The sequence below is a fragment of the Amblyomma maculatum genome, chromosome 1 (genome assembly GCF_055883805.1).
Source record: "Amblyomma maculatum isolate TAMU_Amacu chromosome 1, ASM5588380v1, whole genome shotgun sequence".
Taxonomy (NCBI): domain Eukaryota; kingdom Metazoa; phylum Arthropoda; class Arachnida; order Ixodida; family Ixodidae; genus Amblyomma; species Amblyomma maculatum.
This window is the reverse complement of record NC_139344.1, coordinates 333,336,315-333,347,638: the sequence shown is the minus strand read 5'-3', so window position 1 is coordinate 333,347,638 and position 11,324 is coordinate 333,336,315. Positions and strand designations below refer to the sequence as shown.

The window sequence follows — 11,324 nt, the reverse complement described above, 5'->3', positions numbered from 1 at the left end:
TCGACGCAAGCGTTGTATTGTGTTAGTGTTGGCTCCGTTTGCTTGGAGGTGGAGACCAAGAATTCAGATGGTGTCGACCATAGGCACGGGAAGATTGTTAATAATGAGGCGGATATCTGGAGATGTGGTGGGTTTCTGGGTCCCAGAATAACGCACAAAGAAGAGCTCAGATTTTGCTGCTGAGCACTCAAGTCCTTTGTCCGATAAGTAGTCTTCAACTGTGTTGATCGCAGCCTGGAGAGTCTTTTCAATGTGTCCGTCACTGCCGCCAGTCATCTAGAGGGTGACATCATCCGTGTAAATGCTATGATGAAGGCCCTCATGGTGGGCGAGCCGAGCTGGAAGGCCCATCATAGTGATGTTGAAAAGTAGCGGAGAGAGGACGGAGCCCTGCGGCGTGCTCTTGTTGCCCAGGGAGTGGGGACCGGCAATAAGCGTGGCAGTGCGATCCGTAAGGAAAGCACGGATGTAGTTATACAGATTTCCGCCCACCTGCAGATTCTGAAGGTTGGACAGAATAGCAGTGTGTTGAACGTTAAGCTTTAGCGACGTGGAGGCCCAGGATGACTCGAGTGTCTTGAGTCTTGTGGTCCAGGAGTTCATGCTTGAGTTAGAGCATAACATCACATATGGATAGATGGGGTCGAAAGCTGATCATGCTTGGCGGGAAGAGATCACGATCCTCTATGTATGTCGAGAGCCGCACAAATATAATGTGCTCCATGGCCTTACCCTCGCAGGATGTGAGTGAGATCGGACGGAGCTCAGAGGTCCAGAGACCAATATCGTCAATCTTCTCAGGCACAGAGCGGCCCTATCGGAAGTGATGCCAGTAAGTGAAGAGTTGGGGGCGAGTGGGGCAGCCTGCCGGACCACCTAAGAGAACGAGCTCTAGTAGATCGTGATCACTGCTCAGATTTGCTTGCGTGTTTGTCCAGGAGGCATAGAGGTCTTCGCTGATGATGGAAAGATCTGGAGTAGTGCCACGCTGAACGCTGTTGGCATGACGAATAAGAAAGGAAGGATCTTTAAGAATGATGAGACGGTGATCATGGAGAGTTTGCCGTAGTGTCTTGCCCTTAAGCGTATCTGTCTGGTAGCCCCAGGCCGTGTGGTGGGCGTTAAAGCCCCAACGATGGAAATGGGATTGGAACCGGCCAAACGTGAGACTTCCGCAATGAGAGAATGAAAATTACGAGGGACTTTAGCGACTAAAGTAATGAAAGGCGAAAGCCTGAGTTCCGCATTCTGCTATGCAACTGGCACTAATTAATAAGCATTAATCAATTAATAAATAAATATGTAATTAAGGAATTACTTAAGTAAATAATTGAATTATAGCCATCAAAATGCAATTAATTCATTTTGTTAATTGAACCTTGATTGTCATATGGCCATATAAAGCACGCATTCGAGCATATTGTGGTGGTGCCCTGTGATTTGTCGAGACCTCTATGACGTCATCCCGCCTCGGCCAATCAGAACGCCACAAAAGCGAGACACAAGCAGGGCGCTTTGCCCGAGGGGAGCTACACGTCCAAGAGGAAGAGGCTGTGGCCTCGTTTGCGATAGGGTAGAAATTCCAATAGAAGATGATGAATAGTGGAGATGTTAGTGGCGTGAGTGAGAGCGGGTATATTCCTTTTGACAAAGGTGACCGTGTTGGATGAAGAGAGGGAGTTGTGAAAAGTATGATAGCCCGCTATATTAATGGAGGTGGACCCCGCCTCTTGGAGGGTAATTATTTCAGGGCGGGTGTAGTGGAAGAGGAGAGCTAGTTTACGAGTGAACCCTCGACGCTGCACTGCCAGGGGGTGAGACGGGTGGAAGTGTTATTGTGAGCCGTATGTTGGTTGAAGCGAATTGCTCTGCTGTATATTCGCGTTTCAACCTGCATGAAACGGGCACAATGATCTTCTTGTGTATGTGTCAGCCTATCGATGGCCTCTTTGAGACCCTGAAGCTGCGTGAGGACTTGGGTAGAGAACTGTTGAAAGTGTAGTTGATAGAGGCTTCAGCCATGCGTCTGTCGAGGTGCATAGTCTAATGATGGTGAATTGGTGCAAGTTTTGCGTTTGGGTAGAGGAGGCTGTTATATAATGAATCACCCTCCTCCTCCTCGGCGGCAATGGAAGGAAGAGGTGGAGTGGAATTGGGTAGCTGGTGCGTACTATATATAGTTGACTGTGAGTGTGCGGCCTGTTTTGCCGATTTAAGATTTGAAATTTCTAGTGCTTGCTGTTGTATGAGAGCTTTAAGTTCAGCTATCTCACGTGAGGGATGTGGCCGCGTGGGTTGTTGTGATGGTGGTTGAGAGGCTCGATCTACCAAGCCTACCTTGCTCGCAGTCTTGTTTAGGGTGTCACTGCCGGGAGCCCTGGGTTGGGATGGTCGGGGTCAGCGCCTGGAGGATGACTCCTCGCGCCTAGTCCAGCTACTGGCGTGTCCCGATCCTGGAAATGGCGGGATCTTTAACGTGCACTGACATCGCACAGCTATGGTCCCTGGAAAGACTAGCACAGCCACGGCCGGACTGAATGCAGCGGCGCGCGCTCTTTCCAACAAAGCGCGCGCCGCTGCATTCAGTCCAACGTTGTTCAGTCCGGCCGTGGCACAGCACACGGATGCGTCTTCGTGTGCTGTGCGATGTTATATTCCAGTGCGAAATTGTAATATCCCAAAAAACGCCCAATTTGCAACTTTTTATTGTGAGTGTTCAGCTTTTTTAAACTGCGCCATTATTTAAGCAATACGTGGAAGTTTTGTGTCATCTCTCTCACGGCAACCGAAATCGAAACTTTACCACAGATACGCAAGTAGCAAAATTCCGATACAACTGAAAATATTTGTTAATTTTATATGCTAGTTACGTTTTTAAGCAAAAATAAATTATTTAAATTTGCTGTTTTTACGTTTCAAAAGGACATGTGACACATGCGCGTGTAAATCTGCGCGAGACAAAACAATTCAATCCTAATCCAGTTTCGGTTTTTTTATTTGTTGCTTTTGTTTGTGATAAGCAGCATGTATGCTCAAGAGTAGGTCGTGCTCTGAGCAAGGTGTCATGCACTAGGCATCATATTTCTGCTGCATACTATGATCAATGTGATACATGGCTTCCTCACTTGGTAAGCGTTCTTATGTTGCTTCTTCATAAGCAACTCGATTGGGGCTACTCCTTGGTTGACAGCAGATGCGTTTTGTTTTAGAGCCACTTTTTTTGCCATCAAAAGAGAAAAGCCGGAAAGATGACTCCACCACCGAGGTGCCCTGCATATTTTGCGACGTATCGTTTCTTGTCGACAGGACAAGCAACTTCCAAAATTTGTTAAAACATTTCTTGAGTGAGCACAAGTTTGTGATCAGTAATTTCTCTTGCGTGGCTGATCCTCCAGGGTAAGACTCGAAAATATGTTCGTTGTGATCCCACAGCAATTTAAGAATACTTCTGTTTACTTTCAAGATATTTTGCGTACTGGAAGAAACGGTTTCAAGAAATTTCTGATCTGAGCGATGTGTGCGTGACGATGAAGACAAACAGCGGCGAGAATGACGTCGGTGAGGTCAATTAAGGAACCTTCAGTTCTGAAAAGTTCACACAGAAAGGTGTACTCTCAATAAAATTGTGATTGTTGTTGGCGCAGGTGCAAGCGAATTCTATTTCTTGCTTTCTGACAAATTGCCTGAAGATGATGCCGTTCGGAAAAAGCTGCGAAAGTCGAAACTGGTACTGTATACGATGAGCGTTTGTTTATGAATCTTATATTAGTAAACTGCGCTGTTAAAGATATGTTCAGTAACGAGCTAAGACTTATTATTGTATTGTATAGGATGCCGTGCTTGCTTGTCAAGAGCTTGAAAGGTCCGACACAACCTTCCGAAGAATGTGTCTGTTTTGCAAGAAAATCTTCACGGAGAACAGGTATAGTACTCAAGTGCTGGTGTGTATCTTTAATCATTCCTTGACTTGCTCTACAGGGCAACACTTCTTAATCACATGGCTCATAACCACAACTTCAGTGTTGGGAGGCCTGACAATTTAGGTAAAATTCATTTGTTTTCTTCCTGTACCTCTTCGGCTTGTGATGAAAGCAAATTAACACCTTCATATTTGTTTCAGTCTATGTTGATGAGCTGCTTGATGTGTTGGAAGACAAATTAAAAAGGTGTGTAGATCCCTGTAAATCGGCTTTTGTAACATCTTTGAGTATATGCAAAGAACTGTCATACTAGTTTCATTTCTGTTTTCTTTTCCCCAAGAATGTTATGCCTGTACTGCGAGAAAACCTTCAAAGACTGGCAAACGTTAAAAGAGCACATGCGAAAAAAGCAGCACAAGAAAATAAATCCACGAAATACTGCCTACGACAAATATTATGTCATCAACTATACTGTAAGTGGCTTTCTCTGTTTGTGGGAACCATTGGTGAGAGCAAACAAGCACAATGGAACTTTCACTGTCATTAGTGCTCTGCTTGGCAGGGTCAAGATAGCCATGAGGTGCTGGGGGAAATCGAGGACATGGAGCCAGTGGATGATGGATCTGATGCAGATGAAGTGTAAGCCACTTTTATGTATTACTTGTACTATGGGCTTGGGGATCTGCATCTAGTGTGATTAGTTCACCTATTGAACACCTATTGAACGATGCAAGGTGCAGCTGCTATGTATAAAAGATTGTGCATTAGCTAGCCTGTAACACTAAAGATAAAGTAGTGGACAGTTGTTCTAAAGTACTTATATGTAGCTCTTTCTTGACAAGAAATATGCATTTCCCATGAAGTGACATACAGCCTCTATGTACAGTCTTTGTCAAAAGTGTAGAGCCCGGGGGTCTACTTCTGAGCTAATTCGTGCGGCTTGTAATGCATTTCGTGCGTTCCCGAATCTTTTGTTGGCAAAAAGATATTTTGTCTTACCTTCTCCAGTGGGAAGGACCTCCACTAAGGCTAAATTAGCGCCACTATGCAGCTCAGAAGCAGACTCCCTGGGCTCTACACTTTTGACAAAGGCTGTACCTGTGTGTTTCTGGCTTGATGGCATAGATTAATAATACTTGAAATTGGGCTAGATGGTGCATTGCTTGACTAAGGATAAAGCGCACAGGAAACGCACACAAGAGAAGCAGACGTGTGTCCTGTGTCTGCTTCTCTTGTGTGTGTTTCCTGTGCGCTTTATCCTTAGTCAAGCAATGGCATAGATTGGCGCAGTGGTTAGGGCGCTCGACTACTGTTCCCAAGGACGCGGGATCGAATCCCGGCCTCGGCGGCAGCTTTTCGATGGAGGCGAAAAGCAAGGCGCCCGTGTGCTGTGCGATGTCAGCGCACGTTAAAGAACCCCAGGTTGTCGAAATTTCCGGAGTCCTCCACTACGGCGTCTCTCATAGCCTGAGTTGCTTTGGGACGTTAAACCCCACAAACCAACCAACCAACCAACAAACCTATTTGCGTGAGTGAAGTACAGCTTGCACTTTTGTGTCGTTCCAATGCTTCTAGAGGTTGGAAGGACTGGGAAGATGAAAGCGAAGAAGCAAGCCTGATATGTTTGATGTGCAGTGAAGAATGTACGAGCATCCCTGCCCTCACAAGTCACATGAATGTAGGCACCTCTTGTACTGCTATTGCGAACTTCCATTTGTTCCGCTCGAGAAACATTTTCCTATTTATATTTCAGGATGCACATAAATTTGACTTTACAAAGATGAGAGAAGGTCTTGGCTTCTACCAGCAAATAAAGGCCATTAATTTTTTAAGGAAGCAGGTGAGTTTGCGGGTTTTGTTAAAAAAAAAGAATAAAGAAAGCATGGAGTGATTTTCATGGTTGTCTGATAAAATCTGTGGACAACGAACTAACATGATATTTGTGGTTTTGATGCAGACTTACGCACATGTGGCAGATTAATTTAATATTGAAATGAAGCTTGGCGATATTTTTCATTGTGGCTTGGCCAATTTTGCTTCATTATCTCAATGCTGTGAACTTTTCCACCTTTTGTCAACAGGTTTACTTGAACACATGTTTTGTGTGTTCAGAAAAGTTCCACTCCCATCCTCAGCTTCTTTCCCATTTGTCCAGTGGTGCACATGATAACAGTGCCATCAGTCAATCTAGCTGGGATCAACCACAGTAAGTTCATTACTTTTAGAAGGAAGCAAAAATTGGAGTAATATCCTCACTCTTTTAAAGTGTGTGCTTTGTTGTTTGTCTTTTCTTGTGTGCTGTAGTTGTGCATTATTCCTTACAGTAAATCCTTACTAATCTGCCCTTATAGCCATTCCAACACAGTACAGGCTGTATATGCAGTGCTCCGATTTCTTTTGTAGGATTGTGTGATGGAAAGAGACAGATTTGGTTAGGTGTGATGTTACAATGCACATGCTTTGATTCTTTATCAACATTACATCCGTTTGTACTCTTGTTAACAAGCTGAATGTATTTATTGAGCTGCATAACGTGGGTAGAATCAAATACTCTTTGTCTCGCTGTCCTTATGTGTGACAGGTTATTTTCCTGGTTAGGACATCTAACAAAAAATAGGCCGTGAATGCCTTTTCAGTCATCCAGAGCACATGTATTGGGCCAAGTTTCACACGGTGCCCTGCAAACGCCAGTGACCAGATAGCTGACAAATTTGGACAGCTGTGCACCACAAACCGAGTGTAATTTTTAGCCTGTCAGTGAAGTGCCACATTGCCATCTATACATTTGTGGTGCCGTGAAAATAGTGCATACTGTAGCGCGATGCTTGAGTTTCGTTTAGGTTAGGTGCTTTGTGTCTGCAAGGCAAAGTGTTATTACATAAATCTCCTTCTGCATCCAAGTACTACGTTGCAGAAAAAAATACTGGATAGGAACAGTATATTTTAGCTTTCTCTCAACTCTTAAGAGCACCCACTTGAAAGGCTCACATGGGTCATGTGACTGCAGTGGGCATGCTGAACAGTACCCATTTTTGGGGGTCTTTAGAGCACTATCTTGGCAATGCAGTTTTGCTAAAAAAAAATCCTTCTTACAACTTTCGTTTCAAAACTTAGAAAGCATATGAACAATTTACAGCCACTTTTTTCCTCCCCAGCTGTGAGCCTTTTCTACACCAACAGGAACTTATTTAGGGCAGTGCCACTTCTATTTTTCAATGCTAGCCAGATACGGCTAATCCGACTGTCCAAACCCCTCCCCTGCCCTCCTTTCGTACTCTCTCTCTCGTCGGCTAGCCTTCAGACCTGCTGTACGTTTTGTGGAGGAGAGTTCCACCCGAGTAGAAACAGCGGCCAACAACCTCAAGCTTGGCTGCAAACAGCCTTAGAGGCCTCAGAGTGTCATTTGAGTAAAGCCACTTAGTGGCAACTAACTGAGCTAAAACATGCAAAGCACTGTCACTGCGAAGTGAACAACGGGGCTGGTGTTGAAAATAGAGGAGGCACTGTTTAGTGTTTTATGCTTGTGCCATAAAGGCGTATTTAATGCTATTTGCATGGTAGCACACACACAAATTTAGTGGCACTGGCAATGCTACCGTTCATTTCATTAAAGGATTTCTCTATCTCATTCATAACCTACAGAGTTTGCTGTAATTCATTCGGCCATGGAATGCATACTTTTGGCTGCATTTCTCATACAAGCGGCTAATGATTTATTCATGATTCCGAGTCACATGGAGCATCTCTACTATATTTTTGTTGCCGCTGGTACCACTGTTTAGAGATGCTTCCTGCAATGCTCTTGGCTTTTATGCTGGGTGCCTTTTAGACCTTACTCTTGAAAGCAGCAATATTTTCTGCAAGATGATTTTTGTATTACATTCTAACAGTATTAATGAGCACTGAACAAGAGTTGAGGGTAAGCCTCAGTTCACAAGCCGAGCCAACGTTTCGACAAGTGGACTTGTCTTTGTCTGAGCGTCTTAGTTGTTCTACCTGGATTCTAACAGTATTGAGACTTTACATTTGTGGCGACTGTTTAAAATCAGTGGAGATTTTACTTCCGATTTTCTGCTGTCATGGCGTGTCATTAAAACTGGTTATTTAGCATTGACTCTAAAAATATTGGCACCAAAATTAAGCATTTAACATCATTTCTTGTATGCATGCGGCACGTATGAGTGTAATCTGTCAAGTTTGGCTACAGTTTGAGACAGCAGCCTTTTGCAGCTGGAATGAAATGAAGGTACTAGCAGTGAGTGCTTGCTTTGCTGTTGCAGGTTCTATTTCCCAACCTATGAGAATGACCAGCTACTTTGTGCACTGGAAGACGAAGTTCTACCAGAAGGATCGGCAGATGAAGTGGTTGTACCAGAGGAGTTGGCACCACCGGACAGGTGTGTGCTTGAAGCACTCAGTGAAAGCAATGAGTAATTACACACATGCATGTATATATAGAAGGTATTTATTACCTTCTATATATACATGCACCATTCAGATTGCACTGTGTTTGTTTCACTTTCCTGCTGTGTGTGTGGGCAATAGCAGCCAACACATGGCTTTCATTGGATGCATTTGCTATGTGCAAGCACTTTTTTTCATTCACATGAACAGCACACTTCAGTGTGAATTTAGGCCAACTCTCTGTCTACATAAACACCTCAGATTAGAATGCATGTAATACCTCAGCCACTGCGGCCTTTGAGGCGATAAATTGATGTAATGTGATCACACTGCTCTCACTGACCTTCTTCCCATGTGAAGTTGTGCTAATATATGGGAGGGACTAACAGAGACAAGACACCACTGCCAAACTTAGGGTGGAACTTACGGACTATGATGCTTGCTATGCTCTAACACCGACCGTTGAAATTTAGTGTTAAAGGAAACATAGGAGTTCTGTGGAATGCTAAGGCAGTATTGTAGTGACATAGAATAGTGACACATACTAAAGACACCAGAACTTTCTCTACTAACGGATCTTAAGCCCTAAAACAAATCCCCATTGACACCTTGCACACGTTAAAGAGCACATAGATGACCAGAGTTTATCACGAAAGAGTGACAAGCTGATGCAAAACTTTTGCCAGGATATGCAAGCAAGAAAAGTGGCCAATGTGTCAGCATATTTAGAGTGCAAAATAATTGTGTAAGTGAAATGCAAGGAAACTAAAAGAACTAAAACTTAGTATGTATTTAGCTGTACATCATGATTATAGGATTATGTCAAGGCTGTTGTGAGAATGAAAAGTGCAAGCTAGAGGAAAGAAAGCTATTTGTTTCATTCAATTTGGCTAAGAATGCATATACAATGGCTCCAAATGCAGTGTAATTAATGCAATAGACTAAATGTATTAGACTAGTGACTACTGTATACACAAAAAAATTGATTATACTAGTACAGTTTACTCCAACGAAGGTGAGTCAGCACTATTAAGGCATGAGAAATTGAAATGTTTGCATACATCAAGTACTGTATTCAGTCAAAGAGAATGCAGAAAAGACATGTCAAACTGAAAATGGTGACAAGATACTACTCAAGAAACTACTGTGAGCAGTAGGGCCTGCTGTCAGGGTCAGCAAAATGTTAATGAAATGTGGCACATTACATATACTGTGTTAATTTTGGTGCTTCACAGCATTTATTGGCAATAGCACTTTAACCCTGTCAGCAGGAAAAGAAGAGGGACTTTGTTGCAAGATTTACCTATATGTGTTATGCTGTGTATCACAGCGACTCACTTAGTCTGTTTCGCTTATCTATGCATCTTCATTTTGAACACAGCCAAAGTTAAAACAACAAAGCCTTGGCTCTACATCATACACCTTCGTTAGAGGTAAATAATATTTGCAGTCATTCTCATTGGCTAGCCACTTGCTTCACTTGTTCGGGAGGCTCCTGTTCTGTTACAGAACTTGTTTTGGAAACGGCGCTACCCAGAGCGGCTACTTCCCCCTTATCAGGGTCGACCTTGTGCAATGCCTGCTCGTCATCATCGTCGTCGTCATCATCTGCAGGGTAGAGTGTCGGATACTGAGACATGCACTCCTGCATTGTTTTGAAGTGATCGAAGCACTCGCTCCCTTTGTTCTCAGACTTGCTGTAGTGGAAACAAGAGAATGCCTCTCGAAACTGTGGTCCACACGGGCCTGTTGCCATGCCGCCCAGGCATGGACAGCTCCAGTTGATGTCACCATTGGGAAGGATCAGGCCTGCGAAGCATTGCAAAGGGGTGGCCACATGTACATTGTCAGACACGCTTGCACTGACCAGCGATTGTATTCCATCTTTTTGAAGCAGGCGAAGAAAAAAAATAAAGAGCTTGGCACAGACTGCAATTCACAGGATATCACGGCTCAAGAAATAGAAGAATTGAAATTCACTAGATGATATTTCATGACCTCCGTGCGGCACACACGTTGGATGGCCCGAGCTCGTAGCAACCACTGTATGTAGCGGCGTGCTGCGCTATAAAATCCATGGACCGCAATCGGCATGCAATGGAATAACAGGACAGCTGCCCAATGCACGGCTAATACATGGGAAGCGGTCGGAGAATCTTGATTCGATGGTACCTTTGTGCAAGCTTAACGCAAAGTATTTATAAATTCCTTGTGAACCTCCTGAGCTAGAGCGTCGGATCGGTAGCCCACAGAATGCCAGCAGCAGCACGGAGCAGCGTTATCATTACCAAGTCTGAGAAAGCGAAACTCCACCACGTTCTCCGCTCTCTCCACGGCTCAGCTGGTAAAAGGCGGGAAAGGTCCAGATAAAGACAGGTGACGGCAGGAGCAAGATAAAAGCCGCCACAAGAAACTCACCTCTTTTTTCATCTTCCGGGTCGTCGGGCAGTTTTATCGTGCTAGGTTTCTCGTGGTCTTCTTTCGTGACGAAGATTACCCGGTCTTTGCCTGTTGAACACATGATTCACTTTTGCACAAATCAGTGGAAAAAGCAGCATTCGACAATGAAGATCTTGCACGCATAAAAAAAAAAAAAACATCTGCGGTTAATTAACTGCTATGAAAAAATAAAAGTAAGATCAGACAACAGAAAAAAATAAGCTTGAAAAAGGCCGGTGCTTCATGCGGCGCGTTGCATCAGTCGCGAGAAAAACAGGAAGCAAGGAAAAGAGCTCACCAAAGTTCTTGCAATACGACATTGGCTTCTTCCGCTTGTGGGCGATTGCAAAAGGATGCTGGTAAACGCAAACGACGAGCTCCCAGCGCACGTGTTTTCCCGAACCTCCCGTCCGCTCGAGTTCGAGCTTTCTGCTCCGCGAAATGCAATCGCAGTGTTGTGAAGCGAACCGCCGGTAAGCCGCCTTATATAAGCCGCCTTATATCACAAAGTTAGCCGCAGGCTGTCTGTCCCTCTATATGGTTTATCAAACTTAAAAAAGT

The 11,324-nt window shown here is 44.2% G+C and overlaps 3 protein-coding genes across 5 annotated transcripts; 1 reads left to right on the top strand and 2 right to left on the bottom strand.

Annotated features, from left to right (window-relative positions):
- Window positions 1–276: 276 nt before the first annotated feature.
- On the bottom strand, window positions 277–603 carry LOC146207463 (uncharacterized). The gene has a single exon (XM_084576839.1). The coding sequence runs from the start codon at window positions 601–603 to the stop codon at window positions 277–279; it is 327 nt and encodes a 108-aa protein (XP_084432965.1).
- A 2,386-nt stretch (window positions 604–2,989) lies between these two features.
- On the top strand, window positions 2,990–8,385 carry LOC146207462 (zinc finger protein 277). 3 transcript variants are annotated; one of them, XM_084587540.1, is made up of 13 exons: window positions 2,990–3,128; window positions 3,210–3,396; window positions 3,464–3,558; window positions 3,645–3,727; window positions 3,831–3,922; window positions 3,979–4,043; window positions 4,121–4,166; window positions 4,261–4,393; window positions 4,483–4,559; window positions 5,496–5,598; window positions 5,674–5,760; window positions 6,002–6,126; window positions 8,201–8,385. In XM_084587540.1, exons 1-13 carry the CDS (start codon window positions 3,113–3,115, stop codon window positions 8,352–8,354), a joined length of 1,263 nt encoding a protein of 420 aa, XP_084443666.1. In that variant the 5' UTR covers window positions 2,990–3,112; the 3' UTR covers window positions 8,355–8,385. The 3 variants fall into 3 exon arrangements, with proteins under 3 accessions (XP_084443666.1, XP_084443663.1, XP_084443667.1); XM_084587537.1 differs by having other exon boundaries at window positions 4,468–4,559; XM_084587541.1 differs by lacking the exon at window positions 3,210–3,396 and having other exon boundaries at window positions 3,015–3,128; window positions 4,468–4,559.
- A 1,147-nt stretch (window positions 8,386–9,532) lies between these two features.
- On the bottom strand, window positions 9,533–11,242 carry LOC146207461 (mitochondrial intermembrane space import and assembly protein 40-B). Its single transcript, XM_084587550.1, has 3 exons — window positions 11,062–11,242; window positions 10,743–10,832; window positions 9,533–10,133 (listed from the first exon to the last, which is right to left on the bottom strand). The coding sequence occupies exons 1-3, from the start codon at window positions 11,081–11,083 to the stop codon at window positions 9,781–9,783; spliced, it is 465 nt and encodes a 154-aa protein (XP_084443676.1). The 5' UTR covers window positions 11,084–11,242; the 3' UTR covers window positions 9,533–9,780.
- Window positions 11,243–11,324: the final 82 nt, after the last annotated feature.

Bases quoted from the DNA above. Each gene is read 5' to 3' on its own strand.
- LOC146207463 (XM_084576839.1), bottom strand. From the start codon at position 603: ATGAACTCCTGGACCACAAGACTCAAGACACTCGAGTCATCCTGGGCC.
- LOC146207462 (XM_084587537.1), top strand. The intron at 3,559-3,644 runs GTGAGGTCAATT...TTGTTGGCGCAG, and splicing joins CAGCGGCGAGAATGACGTCG to GTGCAAGCGAATTCTATTTC. The intron at 3,923-3,978 runs GTATAGTACTCA...CTTGCTCTACAG, and splicing joins AAAATCTTCACGGAGAACAG to GGCAACACTTCTTAATCACA.
- LOC146207461 (XM_084587550.1), bottom strand. From the start codon at position 11,083: ATGTCGTATTGCAAGAACTTTG. The intron at 10,833-11,061 runs GTGAGCTCTTTT...TGTGTTCAACAG, and splicing joins GTCGTATTGCAAGAACTTTG to GCAAAGACCGGGTAATCTTC. The intron at 10,134-10,742 runs GTGAGTTTCTTG...AATGCTTCGCAG, and splicing joins CCCGGAAGATGAAAAAAGAG to GCCTGATCCTTCCCAATGGT.